Source organism: Brassica napus, chromosome C8, assembly GCF_020379485.1.
Source record: "Brassica napus cultivar Da-Ae chromosome C8, Da-Ae, whole genome shotgun sequence".
Classification (NCBI taxonomy): domain Eukaryota; kingdom Viridiplantae; phylum Streptophyta; class Magnoliopsida; order Brassicales; family Brassicaceae; genus Brassica; species Brassica napus.
Genome location: NC_063451.1, coordinates 26,911,967 through 26,929,758, shown reverse-complemented (window position 1 = coordinate 26,929,758; position 17,792 = coordinate 26,911,967). Strand labels below are relative to the sequence as shown.

The following is a 17,792-nucleotide window of genomic DNA, read 5'->3' as shown; positions in this document are numbered from 1 at the left end:
TTACAATGGTGAAAATACTCAGAAAATGTTTATTACTCATTAACCAACAAATTCATGCTTCTGCTGGACAGTTATTTAATCTTTGAATATTAGTCAATTATAAAAATATTGCCAAAAAATAAAAGTCAGTTATATAAAATACTATAAAAGTTTTGAGAATATTAATATTGTTGTAAAACTTTATTAGACATGCACGTTTTGCAATGTTTTACCAGCAGGTGGACATAGAGTGTCAAATGCAATAAAAGTAACATTTTTTATACATTAAATATATAATATACACCATATGGCGTCACTTTGACATTAGTATATTAATTTCTTTAAAAAAAAGCATCACTTTAACATTAGTATTTTAGTATATTTATATATACACCAATGGCATCACTTTAATAAATCATTTATATACAACAATTGTTTGACCAAAGAAATCACACCAAGTGCCACTTTGACATTAGTTAATATATTTTATCTAAAATCAAATTCGTATAATCTCATTTTTCATCTTCAATCTTTTTAATTTTTAACTATATCATTATATATATATATATATATATATATATTAACAAATATTTATATATTATCATTTTAAAACATTTAATATATAATCATTTCTAAAATAATATTTAAAAGTAATATTGATTATTAAAGGGATAATTTGAAAAATATACCATTTATGATTTAGAATTTGAAAACTACATTTATTTTTTATATTTTTTGAAAATTACACTTTCCTACATGTGAAAAGACATTTTTATCTTAATGTTAATTAAAACTGAAAAAATAAAGTAATTGAAAATTGAAACTACTACGTTTGAGATAGGTATATATATTCCTCAATCATACGATTCTGTTAGCATTTTATATTAGATCAATATTTATACTTTAATTTGATATACGTTCAATCAATATTTATACTTTAATTTGATATACGTTCAATCTATGATTGAATTATAGATTATATTTTGATAGATTTTCTACCATGATCATTACTGTTTTTTGGTATGTATTTGCCATACCCAGATTTAGGTTTCCAAGAACCTCATTAATTTTGAAGAATTATGTACGATTGAAATATTATTATGTTTACTTTTCTGTTCGTCCATCTTTACAGTGGTGGTTGTTATTTATTTAGTTTAAACTTTAGAATTTGATGCAATGTAAAACAAACATTTGATTCTGTTTGTTTAAGTTATTTCATCACACATGAAATATATATGCAGTTCAAAAACAAAGTAATAGAAAAATAAAGGAAAAAAAGAGATCTAATAGTTTCAAATCAAAGAAAACAATACCAAACATTTAACGATGCAAAGTGGAGAAGATACACTTTATAATTTGAGTAGTGTTTCAAAAAGTGTTTAAACAAGCTCTATGCTTTGATTAAAATTGGAGAACAAGAAAAAGAGTGGTGGTGACGTCTCAATTGTATAGGTAAAAACTATTTCTGTTTTTTTTCATTAAAATTATCAATGTAGATATTAAGATAATTATAAAAATTTAAATTGGATAATTAAGTCATTTCATAATATATAAGTGTATTTTTCTAAAAAGCTAAAAACTGATGTAGATTTCAAAATATAATCTTATTGGAAGGTAATTTTCCAAATTTTCCCATTATTAAACCTAATACTTTTGAAGCGTTGCGTCACTGTAAAATTAGTATTTTCAATATTTTTTATAATACGGTATTTAGAATATTATTTTTTATCTTTAGTTTTTTAAGTTTTATCAATTAAAAATATAATTTTAATTTATTTTAAACATTTGATGTATAATCATTTTAAAATAATATTGAAAACTTAATACTTATTTTCTTCCCGCGTTCTCGCGGGGGATCCACGTCCTAGTACATGTAATAGTAGATTAATACAACATATAGTGTTAGTTACATATTGTATTTTACTAGTATGAGATTAATATTAATTAGAAAGAAATACAACCAGAAATGTCATATGAGGCAAAAGAAATAAAGAATCATGAAGAGAGAAAATTGACCTTTACAATAAGTAGTGGCATTGCCTTCTTTGCAAAGACATAATAACTCCTGCGTCCTCGTATCAAACCTCACAAACCCCACCACCTTTGGTAGTTTCTTGGCAAAGAAGGCACTTCATAGTCACCGGAAACTCATAATCAACCCTAATCCCATACTCCGGAACCTGATCATACGGCCCATTCCCCGCACCTGCCTTCCTCTAATAATACACACTCGTATACGTCGCACAGCTCTGTAGCATCAGCCTAAGAGACTGAGTTGCTTTGGGGTAATACGAGCAACAAGAAACCCTAGAACCTAACACCGATCCGCATTCAGGCAAATGCCTACATAGATAGCTCGAGCTATCGCAAGAAGAGTCACATTTATCGGGAAACCTCTCGCAGAAGAGCGGTTTAGGCTCGACGATGACTTTCTCGGGATCACAGTTGAAGAACAAGTAGTCGTTTTGAAGGGAAACAGTGAAGTGTGGGCTTGAATCTATGCTGAAAGATCTCGTGGGTCGGAAGCTGTCTCGATCTCGACAGTTCCACATATATGGGTCCGAGAGAAGAGAGAAGAAGGTGAGGATCAGAGTAGCTTATGGATGGTGTTCTGAGTTGGAGTTTGTTGTTGTTGTCGGAGAAAATGAGCATGTGACGGTAATAAGGGCTTCCACATTAGGTGGTAAGTGCCTGCATATGTTGTAGGTAAAGCTCAACTTTGATTTACTGTTGTAGGTAGTGTCCTATGCTCTGCAGCTGATGAGTCTAATAGCCATCTTTTCTTTGAGTGTGTTTTTGCGGCTGCTACTTGGTCTCGTTTTTGTGGCAGGTAGATGGGGTCTCCCCCGGCTTCGTTAGCGGCAGTCCTTGACTCATGCCAACATCTTCAAGGCCCCCATGCTGCTCATGCTGTAATAGTCCTAAGCTTCTGAATCAAGTCATCATCTACTCCCTCTGGCGTGAACGGAATGCCCGCATCTTCAAAAGCATAACACTGACCCAGGAGGCGTTCTTCCATGTCGTCGATCGAGCCATGCGTGATAGACTGCTGTCTTTATCTCGCCCAATAGCTGCTGTTGTTGTTCCCTCTCTTTTTGAGTTGTACTTTTGGTTTCTATCCCCTTATAGTTAATGCTACTCTCTTACTCTCTCTACTCTTTTTTCTCTCTCTCTTCTCTCTTTTCTTTTGCTCTTTCCCCTCTGTTTTCTTCTTATGTTTTTGTAATAAGTTGTGTTTCACAACATTGTAAACTCTAAAAAAGTGGTATAAATCTTAACATTTACACCAAAAAAAAAATGGTGTAGGTAGTCTCATGATTGGTTATTTTCATAATACGGAGTAAACCAAATCGAAACCCTTCAAAAAATGAATTTATCACAACCGACTAAAAAAAAAGAATTAACCGGACCACACCAATCTGATATGCAAGAACATCATCATTACACACTCTCCGTCTCGGTGGAGCCATCGAACGTCCCCTCGTACTTGCACGTTTCCACTCAGAAGCCTCAAGTCTTGTATAGAAATAGACCTCCATGAGGTTTGAGTGTTTATCCTGAATCGACTTACACTTTACTTTTCCAGGTCGTGAATCCGGTGTTTGAACTGATCTGATGTACAATAAAAAGATTGTACAAAAAAAATCCTTTATGAGACGAATTTCTAAAAGAATAGTAATATGATAATGGCCGTGAGACTAATTTAAAAAAAAAAAAAATCAATTTATGTTCTTTATTTCTTCTATTTTATGCATTATATATATAGGCATAATTAAAAAAAAAAATCGGGCTACTTTTCTGCTTCAAAACGGCTACTTTTCTCTCTCTAAAACGGCGACGGAAAGTGCGATTCATCAACAGTGACAACTTTCTCCGCCTCTCACCGGCGTCTCATTAGACGTCGGCTACTCAACCAGTGCTCCGCCCCTCCACCGCCGAGCATAATGAAGAAGAAGAAACCGAAGAAATCTCCGTCGAAATCGCCGGCGAAGTCGCCCCCAAAGGCCCCTTCCAAGGCGGATTCATTTTCTCCTGAGACGGATCTGGTTCCTGGTGCCGTTGAGACTGTTTTAGATGCCCAATCCGACTCTCCGGTCGACATGGAAGCTCAATAATCTCACGATGCCCCAGATCTGGGCCTGGCCTGCTCAGAAATCCTCCCCTGTTTGGTTGTGATCGACGTGACTGTGTCGGATCCTCCATCAACCACTCACGTTCCTCCGTCAAATGCATGGAAGTCGAGCACTGATGGTATACCTCAGAGCCCCTCGATGTCGGACAAGGAAGAGAGACCTGCCTCTGTCCCTGCCGGGACTACGCACTCAGACAATGCTGATGCCAAGACTGTGTCTTTGAGCTCGCATTCTGTCCCTGAAACACCTGAGAACCAAGTCTCAGTGGTTCCCAACCCCCTTGAAACGCTAGCCGTTCAGTCTCTCTCTGATGGTGACCAGAACTTGGCTAAGGAGATCTCAGTTGAGGAAGGCAAAAAGGATTCAACCCCTCCTCCGAAGGCTGTGAAGCAGAACCCTGCCCCCAAAACTACCCCAGTAAACGATTGGTGCAACCTCGCCAAAGGTCTAGGGAAGAGACTATCTAAAAAAGGAGAAGCCTTTACCCTTCCTTCGGGTGAAGCTTGTATCAAAATACCAAACTCAGTTATTGAAAAGAACATGAAATCGTGGGAAACTTTTGTGCTAGGCCAGTTCTATTCGGATCCACCGTCTCAGGGTACTCTTCATAACATAGTCAACGGGATCGGGAGCAAACACTACCGTGACATCGTTGTTTCCAAGATGGAAGGGTTCGCCTTTCTCTTTCGGATACCAAACACAGCGACTAGAGCCAGGGTTATAAATCAGAGACTATGGCAGATTGAAGGTCAGACCATGTTCGTTGACAAATGGGAGCCTGGAGTGGTGCCTGCGAAGCCAGAGCTAACTTCAGCACCTATCTGGCTGGAGCTGAGGAAAGTTCCTTTTCAGTTCTTCAACGAGGACGGATTGGAACGCATAGCTGGCCTTGTGGGTGACCCGAAATACCTTCATCCTATGACGAAAAACAAAACGAACCTAGAGGTTGCTAAAGTGTGGACTATCATAGACCCCCGGGTCCCATTACCTGAAGCAGTAAACATTCAGTTTGAATCCGGTGAAATTAGCAGGGTCTTGGTCTCTAGTCCTTGGATGCCGCCGGTTTGCGCTATGTGCAAAGAGATTGGGCACGTTGCTAAGAGATGTCCGTCTGTGCAGAAAGTTCCTATGCTTTGCGCTCAATGTAACTCGAAGAATCACAACCTTGAAAACTGCCCGCTGATCCGCAAGCAGGAGCCTAAAGGGAAGAAGACTCGAAGAGGTAAATCCAAGGAAAATCGGCAGTGGAGGGTAGTTGAGCCGACCACTGATCCCGCAAAATCACCCCCGGTGCCTCAACAAACAGAACAGACACATACAAAGATAGGCCATAGTTCTCTATTGGGCACTGCAAAAGATCAAGTTCATGGTGAATCGAGTGCTACTCCATCCTACCTCCAGTCAACGCGTCCAAGAAGTTCTTCTCGCGCCTCAAAATCCTCTAACTCAGACATTCAGCCTGACTCTTCGGATGTTGACACCTCAGATTCAGAGCTAGAGGAAGGTGAACTCACTCGTTTTGAACCGGATTTTCAACGGGTCAGAAATAAAAAGCAATTTTCAGGTCTGAAGGATAACATGGGCAGGGGTCCCAAACCCAATTAGTATTATGTCGACGGACATTTTTTGTTGGAATGTACGCGGGCTAAATAAATTTAGTCACCGCAGCGGATTAAATAAATGGTGTAGGCGGAACTCTCCTCTTTTTGGTGGTATTCTTGAGACTCACGTCAAAGAACCCAAGATGAATAAATTTGTGTCTCAACTGTTTCCGGGTTGGTCTGCAGAAGACAACTACGACTTCTCGCCACTGGGAAAAATCTGGATGGTATGGCATCCGTCTATTTTGGTTACTGTTCTATCTAAATCCCTCCAGATGATTTTTGCTGAAGTCACCTGGCCTTCCGATGCTCAGACTAAGGTCTTCATCTCTGTTATCTATGCCTCAAATGACCCTGTCTTGCGCTCCTCGTTGTGGAGTGAGATCACGGCTACTGAAGCTGCCCACGGCTTGGATAGAAAACCTTGGTTGATCGTCGGTGATTTTAATCAAATCAGAGACCCATCTGAGCACTCCTTGCCGCCTACCCTAAACATGGACAAAAGAATTAGGGAACTGAACCAATGCCTTCTCGATGCAAACTTAGAAGACCTGAACTACAGAGGCACTACTTTCACCTGGTGGAACAAACGAAAGTTAGACCCGCTGGCAAAGAAACTAGACAGATGTCTGGTTAATGATGATTGGTACAACGCCTTCCCGTCCTCGGTGGCTCTCTTTGGTAGCCCAGTCTTCTCTGACCTTGCAGCAATCTCCATCTGTCTCCAACCCGACAGGATAAGAGCGAAAAGACCCTTCAAATTTTTCAACTTTCTTTTAAAAAACTCTGATTTCCTTGTGACGGTTTTTACTAGCTGGTTCTCGTTTAATGTTACAGGATCAGCCATGTTCAGGGTATCCAGAAAGCTCAAACTACTCAAGAACATCATCAGAGAGTTTAGCAAGCATAATTACTCAGGCATAGAGAAAAAAATGGCTCAGGCACATGGAAAATTGATACAAGCCCAAGCTGTGATGCTTCTGGCTCCATCTACCCCTAACGCTGTTTCTGAGTTAAAAGCCTTAGAGGAATGGGAGGAACTTTCGGTTGCAGAAGCTTCTTTCTTCTTCCAGAGATCCAGGATAAACTGGCTCTCTTTTGGAGACGGAAACTCAACTCTGTTCCATCGATATGCTTCGACGAGACAGGCCATGAACCATATACATTTCCTCTTATCAGAGAAAGGGGAGAGGGTTGAAACGCAAGCAGGAGTTCAAAAACTATGTGTCGATTACTTCTCTGATCTTCTTGGCGCCCCTGTTTCTCCCCAAATGTTTGAGCAGAGCGACTTAAACATCCTCTTCGATTTCAAATGCTCACCAGAACAAATCTCAGGGTTCCAAAAGGAGTTCACCGCAGCAGATGTTAGGGAAGCATTCTTCTCACTCCCGAAAAATAAAACGGGAGGGCCAGATGGTTACTCGGCCGAGTTCTTCACTTCAACGTGGCCTATCATTGGCCCGGAGATTACTGAAGCTGTGCTAGAATTCTTTCAATCAGGAAGGCTCCTGAAACAATGGAACACGGCAAATCTGGTTCTCACACCGAAGAAGACGAATGCATCTCTACCATCTGATTTCCGCCCAATCTCTTGTCTGAATACGGTCTACAAAGTTATATCCAAGCTGATGGCTTCTAGGCTGAAGGAGATTCTTCCTTTGATGATCTCAAAATCACAATCGGCTTTCCTCCCGGGACGCCTACTTGCGGAGAACGTCCTCCTAGCAACGGACCTTGTCAATGGCTACAACTCACAAACCGTATCCCTGAGAGGTATGCTTAAGGTTGATTTAAGGAAAGCATTTGATAGTGTTCGCTGGGACTTCATACTAGCCTCTCTGCGTGCGCTGGCCGTGCGGAGACCTACATCATGTTTATTGCGGAATGCTTGTCCACCGCCTCCTTCTCAGTCTTGGTAAATGGTGTTGCTGGTGGTTTCTTCACGAGTTCCAAAGGAATCCGGCAGGGGGATCCTCTCTCTCCGTACCTGTTTGTTCTCGCCATGGAATGCTTGTCCCGCTTGCTCCTATCCAGATATGAGGCAGGTCACATCGGTTATCATCCTAGAACTGAGGAGCTTAAGATCTCGCACCTCATGTTTGCCGATGATGTTATGATCTTCTTTGACGGAACTAGTAACAGCCTCCATGGAATCTCAGAGTGCCTAGAAGACTTCGCTTCGTGGTCAGGTCTTCACATGAACACCACTAAAACTGAGCTGTTTACCTTGGCTATTGACCAAACTGAAACCGCTGCCATCACTAACTACGGTTTCCCCTCTGGTCAACTCCCGATTCGATATCTTGGCCTGCCTCTCATGTGTAGGAAGTTGAAAATATCAGAGTACGCCCCGCTAATGACTAAGCTTACTGCTAGCTTCCAGTCATGGTCTGTCAAGCTACTATCCTTTGCGGGCAGACTACAACTCCTCAAGACGGTCATCTTTGGCACGGTAAATTTCTGGATGTCCGCTTTCATCCTGCCCAAAGGTTGTATTAAACTCATCGAATCGCTCTGCTCCAAATTTTTATGGGCTGGAAGCATTGACAAGAGGGCCATTGCAAAGATAGCTTGGACTACAGTTTGCCTCCCCCAAAGAGGAAGGTGGTCTTGGGCTTAGGAGTTTTATAACCTGGAATCATGTGCTTTGTCTAAAGTTTATTTGGATTTTATTATCCAAATCACATTCTTTATGGGCTGATTGGCACTGGAACATCCATCTTAACGAGCATTCCTTCTGGACGATCACGGCGTCAGCCTCGGACTCTTGGATGTGGAAGAAGCTACTTGACTTACGACCGATCGCGCTCCGTTTCATCAGAACGAGACTTGGAAATGGCCGGGAAGCAAGCTTCTGGTACGACGTCTGGACTCCCTTGGGCCAGCTCATCACTCACATTGGTACCGCGGGACCTAGATGCATGCGAGTCCGAAAGGAAGCGGTCGTTGCTGACACAATCAGAGACTCGACCTGGGCCCTTCCTCACCCCAGATCACAACAGGAAGTCGATTTGCATATCCATCTCACTTCCATAACTTTGCCATTAAATGTTGATGCTGTTGATGAATATGAATGGGTTGCTAGTGATATTTCTCTCCACACTTTCAGGTCTTCAGCAACCTGGGAAACGCTAAGGCCTAGAGAGGAAGTTAAAGATTGGCTGGATGTGGTATGGTTTAAAGGGGCCATCCCCAAGCTCAGCTTCACAATGTGGATAGCGAATTATGATCGACTTCCTACTAGGTCCAGGCTTGCGGCTTGGGGAATGCAAATATCACCCGCGTGTCCGTTCTGCTCCTGTCACGACGAAACCAGGGACCACCTTCTCTTAGCTTGCCGATACAGTCAGGATGTCTGGAGGGAAGTGTTCCACCGTTGTCTATCTCCTACAGCAACGATCACCAACTGGTCGGAATTGCTGTCTTGGATCAGAAGTGCCTCTTCCTGCAGCCTCAACCTCCTCAGGAAGCTAGCAACTCAATCAGTCATATATCACCTTTGGAAGCAGAGAAACAACCTTGTGCACAACCAGGAATCCATCACGCCCACAACTGTTTTCCGAGGCATTGACAAAGAGATAAAGAACATCATCTCAGCAAGAAGGCTGAGAAAGAGATTTAGACACCTTATGAGCATGTGGCTGAGATAAGGGACTTAGGATATTCTCAATTATATGTACCATCTTGTTTTTTCTTCTTTTTTGCCAAGATGGTTCAGAACTAAGATATTACCTTGTAAGATCTTTCCTTCATTATATGATATGTACAATTTAGCAAAAAAAAAAAAATCAAATTTTCCTAATTAATAGTTTCAAAAGGTTTAGGGGTGTTCAATCCGGATATCGGTTCGGTTTAGGTTCGGTTTTTTTTTGGTTTTCGGTATTTCGGTTAGTAAAATATAACTACCATTCTAAATCCATATTTACTTCGGTTCGGTTCGGTTTATATACCGTCGATTTTCGGTTTATTCGGTTTTATACCAAAAAACATAATTATTTAGTTTGAGATCATATAAAATGAATTTTAGAGTCATATTGTCAACACAGTCATTTATTAAAAATATATTACATGTTCAAATAAATGAACAAAAAAGTAAAAATGCTTCTACCATCAAATAAAATAATCAAATCTATAATTAAAATCAGAGCCTGAAATTTTGAAAATAAAAATATGAAACAAAACAGAAACATGAAAGAAAAGTTTTTCCACTCTTTCATATTTAGTGTTCATTAAAGTCATGCTTTTTCGATTGAACACGAAACTCTGTTTGTTTATAGATAAGAAAAAAGTTATGAAAATTTTCCATTAATTATTTTCTATCAAATTTATAATCTTCATATTAATTTAGTGAATACTAAAATAAAGCAAAAAGATAAAAAAAAAAAAAAAACTCAAAAATAAAATGTCTGAATTGCGATGTATTGTTATTTAATTATAGTTCAATTGTTTTACAAATTGTTCTTTATTACTATAACATTATGGTAATAGTTATTAACACAAATTTAACTTATATAACAAATAGATATTCATGTATTGTTATAAAATAGATACATATTTACATGTTTCTACTTTTAGTCGGTTTTGTTCGGTTTATTCGGTTTAATCGGTTATATACCAAACCATATCCAAATCCTACGGTTTTTATAAAATTATATCCATTCGGTTTATATGGTATATACCAAACCAATCCATATTGTCTATTTCGGTTCGGTTCGGTTTGGTACGGTTCGGTTTTACCATATTGAACAGCACTAAAAAGGTTACACATATAGGCTCCAACTGGAATGCAGTTTTTTGGAATAAAAACTTCCAGAATGCTTGATTCATGTGCATTCCAAAAAAAATTCACCAGTTACAACTAAAAAATGGAATGTGTATTCCATATCATTCCATAACATTCCAGAAAAAAAAATAACTATCATTTGAAAAATCATTCCAAATCAAAAACGTTTTGGAATAAGTGGAATGCTGATTCCATTCCATTAAATTCCAGAAATCATAATTCCTATCATTCCATATATTCCTTTTAGTTGTTACCAGTTACACACATACATTCCACGCAAAAAGGAAAAAGAAGAAGGATAAAAAATGATAATATTTTAAGGTTTCCTTTTATTTCTTTTTAAAGTAAAGCCTCGTGGTTCCCACGTCTTTACATGAGCCTTCTTTATTTGTGGGAAAGAAAAACACAATTAATTAGCACCTCTTTTTTTTTGTTCCGTCCCAAGCCAAAAGAAATCATCGAGATATGGAGAACCAAAAGACGATTTTCACGTTTGACATAGATATTTTGCCAGAGAAGCAATATGCGATAGTGTGAGCAACATTGTTTGATGTATCTTCATCATCATCACTTTAGAAGATCGAGACAACATGATGACCATCCAGGGGCAGACCCAGCAGTATAGAAGGTGTGGCACGGGCCCCATGCTATTTAATTTTTTTTTTCTGCTTTGGTAATCAAACAACAAAAATCTGTAATACAAAAAGAGGAAAAATAGAAATGCCCCACCCAACTAAAACTAAAAGACTAGTCCAGTCAAAGTAAGAGAGTAAATATCGTAGCCCAATTAACAGTAAGATTAAAAATGTAGCCCACTTGAGATACAATAACTTAATTATATAACCTACAATAATTATCAGTCTCGAAATGTGTTATGTATTGTGGTTCCTTTGAGAAGAAATCTGCAGAAATTTTTTCTTTTTATACTTTCTTTTCACAATAATTTGTTGTTTGGTATGGAAGACAATTCCATAAGAGCTGTTTTGACATCTTTGTTAAGTAAATGTATATACCGTTATGTAATAATTTGCTATATATCTTTTTTTTCTACCATTTCAATTTTGCTATATATTTGTTTCTAGTCATTTTTTGTTGATAAAAAAAAAATTTAGTCACTAGTCACTTCTTCTCATTGTTTATCATCTTTTTGAATACTATTATAATTTTTATTAGGTACCCATGGAATAATATTTTCGTGCCATAGTCTAATTAAATTTCTAAATCCGCCCCTGTCACCATCACGAGAATTATTTGGCATGGCACAACCACTGCTTCCAGAATCCACTTCTTCAGTGACACAGTCGGTTCGGTCAGCTTCATCTTGTTCTTGAATCTTGCAGCGGATGCAAGCTCTTGTACAGATTCTGAGATCTTTTCGGTTATATTGTCAATATCGTTTAGTAATGAGACCGTCGTCAGCAATGAAACCATTGGAAGAGGCTCAACATCATTCGAGATGCCTGATTTGAGTAATGTGGAAAGAGCTTCGCATGCAGACTGTGAGCTTATGATATGGTCCATATGGGTATCATAAGAAGATGATGACTTTGTCATTTTCTTTAATGAAATTGACGCTTCTTTCATTGTTTTTTTCCTGACTCCAAGCTCATTCTTCTAAACGGTTCTTCTAACTTCTTTCTAATAGAAAAATATGAGATTACAAATAATCTCAAGACTTAGAAGAACATAGTTATCTATAAGATCCACATTAACTATTTACTATATAAACATAGAGTAAGAATTTCAATATGTTTTTTTCCTTTTCTTTGTGTTTGCATTTGTGATTTATATTACAAACTAGTAGCGCCGGGTTTGTATGTTTTATTTTTAATGATTTTAAAATTAATTTTATGGTCTTAATAAATAAATTATTTTTAAATATGTAAAGATGAAACTATGTTGAAATAGAATGGTAATTTTTTTGATTCATTTGATAGCGGTTAGCAATGGTAGTGTATTATTTTGTTTTGAATTTTCTTTGGTCAAAGAGGAATAACATAAGTAGTTTTAATTTTTTGTATTTTTTTTATATTATTAAATTTCATTATATTAAAATATTGCTATTTTAATTTTGGTTAGATTTAAAATGTATTATTTATATTATTTAAATATATTTAATCAGATATTAACAAAACGAAAAATGTAGAAATTTCTGTAATATTTTAAAATGTGCTGAAGTGGTGCATTGTGAAGAAATTATTAGATTTTATTAGTATAAACATTAATCCTCTCATGTCTCTAAATAAAATCAATTAGTATTTTAAATCAACCAACCTCTACTTATATAATGAAAGAAGATTTTCTCATTAAATATATTTTAATTAAATAGGAAACTAAAATTATAAACTTTAAAACGAAATTTTGAATAAATGTTAATTGTTAAATATGAATTAAAGTAAAGTTTAGTTGTTTCAAATAAGTTATGGTTGGACATTCCAATTTCCAAAATAGTTGTATACTTGTTTTTTTTCTTTTCTTGTGACACTGATGGTTGTATATTGGGACAACCATTCAAGTTTGTTATTTATTATGAAGAGAGATAATAGTGATTTCGGCAGACGAGGTTGCAAGAGTTTTATTGAACACCACTTTGCCTTTAAAGAAAACTAATTGCAGATAAACAAAGGAAACTAATTAAATATAAATTATATTTAAGTGTTTTTTTAACACCAAGATTTTTTTAAGTGCTAACAACCAGGAAAGCTGAAGTAATAGTCAAAAACAAATATTGGCCACATCATTATTTAATAACCAACCAGCAAAAGGTAGGGAACATAAGGCTTTTATGTGGAACTATCGTTACGTGCCTTCTTAGGAGCATTTCATTTGTTGTGAGCCGTTGCTTGTCATGTGTGAGACCATCCACATTAGGGTCATTAGATTGGCTGCTAGGTTGTAAAACAGTAAGATGCTTCCCCAGTGCAGTAGCCATAAAAGCTGATGGGTACTTGGCAGTCTTGGTGTCAACCTTAGTGTGTGATGAAGAAACGAAGATAGCTCCAGACCTATTGTCATCAGGCCAATAATCACCTCCCCTAGAAGAAAGAAGAAAACATGGAGATTACACATTAAAGCTACAAATATTGTTTAAACCAAGGAGAGAAACTTGCATCGACAACTAAATCAGGAATTGGGATATGTTGACGTTCATTAAAGATTCTGGAAATGGTGAAGGTCTGATGATTAGATGTAAAATTAAATGAAGACAGCTTTAGCTGGAAAGTGTATATATTCCCAACAATTTCATTGATGAAAGGTGGTGGATCATTTTATTGCTGGTTATCAAAAACTGCACTCTATAAGTCCAGCACCGGGTTGACAAAAATTAACAACAGAGAAGGTGACAGAGTGATACGCAGACCTTGAGATGTCCAACTTCAGCAGTGTGTACGTTCTTCAGTTTGGTCGACGAACACAGCTTCGTCAGTTTAATCAAAGATGGATAACTACCTGCACACAGCACCGTAAAACATGCCATAGCAAAGGTTAAAGGTATATTGAGTAGGTAAATGTAAAGTTTGATGACATTGTGTGAAGGTGAATGTTTTCTACCTGACGACACCAACCACATTTGAATCATCACATGTGGCGCATGTGAAAGAAGATTCCTCTCCGTTGGAGCTTGAGAGATGTAATACCAGCCGTTAGCAGTTTTGATTCCCGTAACTTTACCGATACAGAGGAAGTTAATTGTCTGGGATTGATGGGAAAACAGTGGGAGATTATTAAAGCCCTAACAGGTTAAAATTTGATAGAGTTGCATGGTACCTGAAGTTGCGATGTCATGACATATTCATTCAGCTCTGCAACAGTGAGAGTCTATTTTCTATCACGCAGAGACTGGCCATGTTGTGTAGTCAGTTGAACCTTCCCGGACCAATCTATTCCGGTTTTGAGAGTTTTCAGAGAATAGTAATGGACTTTGGAATTAATTAGAGACTGCAAAGTCATGGAATAACTTGGAGGATCTAACATACTTTTCATAATAACTCTGGCCAGCAGCTGTCTCTGAGTCTAAATAGAAAAGAGTGACTGACATGGCATTAACAAATAACCGGCCTAAACAAAGGTAATAAAGGTTCAGAAAATGTTTACTTCAATTGAAAACGCATTCAAGCAAGAGATAAAGAGTTTAAAAATTATTCTCACCTCCAACAATTTTTGGATAAATGTTTGTTGCCACAACAACCTTTGGTTTGGATGTACAAAGTGCCATTTTTGGTGAAGTTGGTACGCTAGCCTATCAAACACACTTAGGCAAAAATGACAATTGGGTAAGCCAGCAAATTGTATAAAGTGACATAAGGCTTGTTTTAATCCAAGGGTCAAAATTAACCTCTTCACCCGCAGGTTTTGCCGTTATACGTTGTATGCCTTGTGTATTGCCATAGAATGTGATCATGACTGTGGTCAACTCTCCACCTGCAGAACTATGAAATTAATGATGTTCTGGACAGAGTCGTGGTGGTTGAATGAGATATGTGAAGGATCAAAACACAAAGAAACAGACCAGGGAGGTGAGTGTTGGTTTAGCCAAAGCTAGTAGTTGGTCATTGTTCCAGAACCTAAACATCTCTTCTGGTATTTGATTGACAGAATCAGTTAACAGAACAAACGCTCTAAGATCGTTGATGCGGATGGAGTCAGAGAGTTTGAAGTTGTTGCTCCGTATAACTTCGAACCTCCATTGAACATGTGTTTGAATGTGTTCAGAAGGTGGGCCTTAACGGGCTTTTCTCTTTGGAAAAGCTCTGCATGAAGTGCAACCGTCAAATTAGTACAGTATGGTAAGGTTAGCAGTTGAAATCGGAAAATAAAGACAGTGTTCACTCCCCGGAGTTACCTTTGCATTGATGAAGAACATGACGACGCCCATGAGGTCTCCTCCTTTCTTCACATTAGGCCCAAAAACAGGAGCAGTCAAACCTCCACGGGATTTGCACAACGGCCGGCTTTCAAGTCAGTGAGAAGAAGGCTTGTGGTGGCCATCGAAGATATATGGGCTTAAAAAAATAGTTTCAAGTGAATTTATGGGATCTGTGGTTTTTATCGGAGCATACGCCGGTATTTATAAGTGTAGGTTTAGTACGTTACCATGGAAGAGAGGAAGGTCATCAACGCGAAGGAGTGGAGGTAGTGCCAGTAAATGTGATCATTATAGGGTTGATTGAAAGAAACGGTGTTTTGATTGTAAGCCTAATATAGACGAACAGTCGCGGTGGCCGTGGCTACAATATTCCAACCATCGAGCTGCGTTTGGCCGTTTAAGAAAGACATAGTTTAATATTTCGACTGATGGGCTTATCTTTTGCAATCTCAATGAAGGGGGCCAAGTATACTGTCAGCCCATTTTAATTTATTGTGTTTAGTCTCAGAATAATTGAGCAGCCCACTCGAAACAAAATTATAAACAACCCGTAAAACTTAAATAGAGTGGTGCCACGTGTTGTATTTTCTCCCTGCCTGAGGTGGATGATTGTGGAGAGACTATTGTCTACTTTATTATTATAGATAGATAATACGTATAACTTGATTTAAAAAAAAACATTATTATATATGCAAATTCTAACAAAGCTGAAGAAAAAACAATACCTGAAAATCTGTGTTGATGTATGAATTTCAAGGCATCAATCCGGTGGGCACATTGCCTGAGTAATGCAGCCACGAAACGATATTGTTTCCATGGATGCCTAAATCCAAATTTGCCGTGAGGCAGTTCCCATTTTGCGAAATTGGCCCAAATACAATGTAAACAATATATCAATATCAATACAGAATTGATATATCATCATCAAATACAGAATCCACTAGTTCAAAAATGGTGGTATACAAGTGAATCAAGAAGGGTACGTAATTGAGAACGAGCACACACCAAAGCATCGTCATCACTTTTTGAGTTGAAAACACTCTTATACCTCTCAAGATTCCTTCTCCTCTTCTCAACCACTTCGATGTCCCCATACTCTCTGGCTTCAAAATATTCATCCCCAAACTCTGTCAAATTCCCACTAGTAAATAAGTATATATATAAGAGAACTCTCAAAAACATCACAGTTTAAAGTTAATTAATTTAATTATAAATAAAAAACAGTTAAAATACATGTGATCATTACATAATTTTAAATAAAGTTAAAACAAACAAATTTTTGTAAAATATATTGAAACGAACTGAGTATAAAAGAGTTCTAAATATACCATATCAACAAAACAAACCTTTAAGGAAGTGGGAGACTGTGTCCAAGTTGGAGACAAGAAGGGAATGACTGTCTTGTCCAGCCCAGACAGGACAGACAAATATAGAGATGCGTACACAACTTACTCCTCCCACCAACACTGTTGATAGTCTGCTCTCCGCTAAATCCAATACCTCTTCATCTCTAAACCCGGACAACGATCAGTGAGAACGTCAATATGAATATCAACATCCCGAATCCCTCCTTCACCATTGGGATGAACCTCACAAACGTTAATAACGCAGCTAAACTGCCTGAACATATATATCACAGTTTACATTCTTCTAGATATACTGAAAATATATGCATGCAAATAACCGTGTTACTTAGGGTTACCCGTTACAAACACAAAGGTGGTTAGAAGAATAGGCTCTACTGTTCGACCAAATAAACTTGCTAGCTGATGAGCTCCAAGTGCTAGTCCTCTTGCTACTAATGTTGCCACTCCTCTCTATTTAGTCCTTTACCAAGTGTGGCCCCTAAAAAGTTAATAAATACCCATTTTAATATTTCCTTTAGATACTAAAAATACTAAAATGCTAGCTAGGAGGTAGCTGATTCTGGTTACGTGACGAACCTATATACGGAGAATTCGAAGACAACAACGACGGTCATGACAGCCTACATTGCATTGATACCCAAGTAATCGGTAAAAGGACCGAAAGGTTGGTAATAATAGAAGGAAGAGACCAGAACAAGAGCAACCCCTACTTTGAAAGCATGCATGACCTAGTCTTCTCGCACACAGAGGTAATCTCACTCATGCAAACATATGCTATGTGTGATCATGGTGGCTCCTTTGACAAGTTTTTTGAGTCGGGAATCTGGATTGAAAGGACAAAGATAAGTAATGGTGTTTATTATAAATGTGATGGTTACAGGACAATCTAACGGTAAGCTTGATGGAGAAATGCTAGCAGTCACAGCCGTTAATTCAAATGAGAGTATCCATTCATGGTAGTACTTATTTATGTGGAAGCTGTGATCTTAGATCCAAAATAAGCAGAATAAGGAAACCATGAGTTTGGTCTCTGGTCTTTTAGCAGCAGTAAAGATGTTTGTC

General features: G+C 37.9%; 2 protein-coding genes and 1 pseudogene across 2 annotated transcripts; 2 read left to right on the top strand and 1 right to left on the bottom strand.

The window, feature by feature from the left end:
- Positions 1-939: 939 nt before the first annotated feature.
- LOC111209004 lies at positions 940-5,760 on the top strand. Its single transcript, XM_048766363.1, has 2 exons — positions 940-2,685; positions 2,810-5,760. The coding sequence occupies exon 2, from the start codon at positions 4,251-4,253 to the stop codon at positions 5,715-5,717; it is 1,467 nt and encodes a 488-aa protein (XP_048622320.1). The 5' UTR covers positions 940-2,685; positions 2,810-4,250; the 3' UTR covers positions 5,718-5,760.
- Positions 5,761-8,484: 2,724 nt separating this feature from the next.
- On the top strand, positions 8,485-9,363 carry LOC111212004. The gene has a single exon (XM_022713373.2). The coding sequence runs from the start codon at positions 8,485-8,487 to the stop codon at positions 9,361-9,363; it is 879 nt and encodes a 292-aa protein (XP_022569094.2).
- A 1,588-nt stretch (positions 9,364-10,951) lies between these two features.
- Positions 10,952-17,455, bottom strand: LOC111212005 (annotated as a pseudogene).
- Positions 17,456-17,792: the final 337 nt, after the last annotated feature.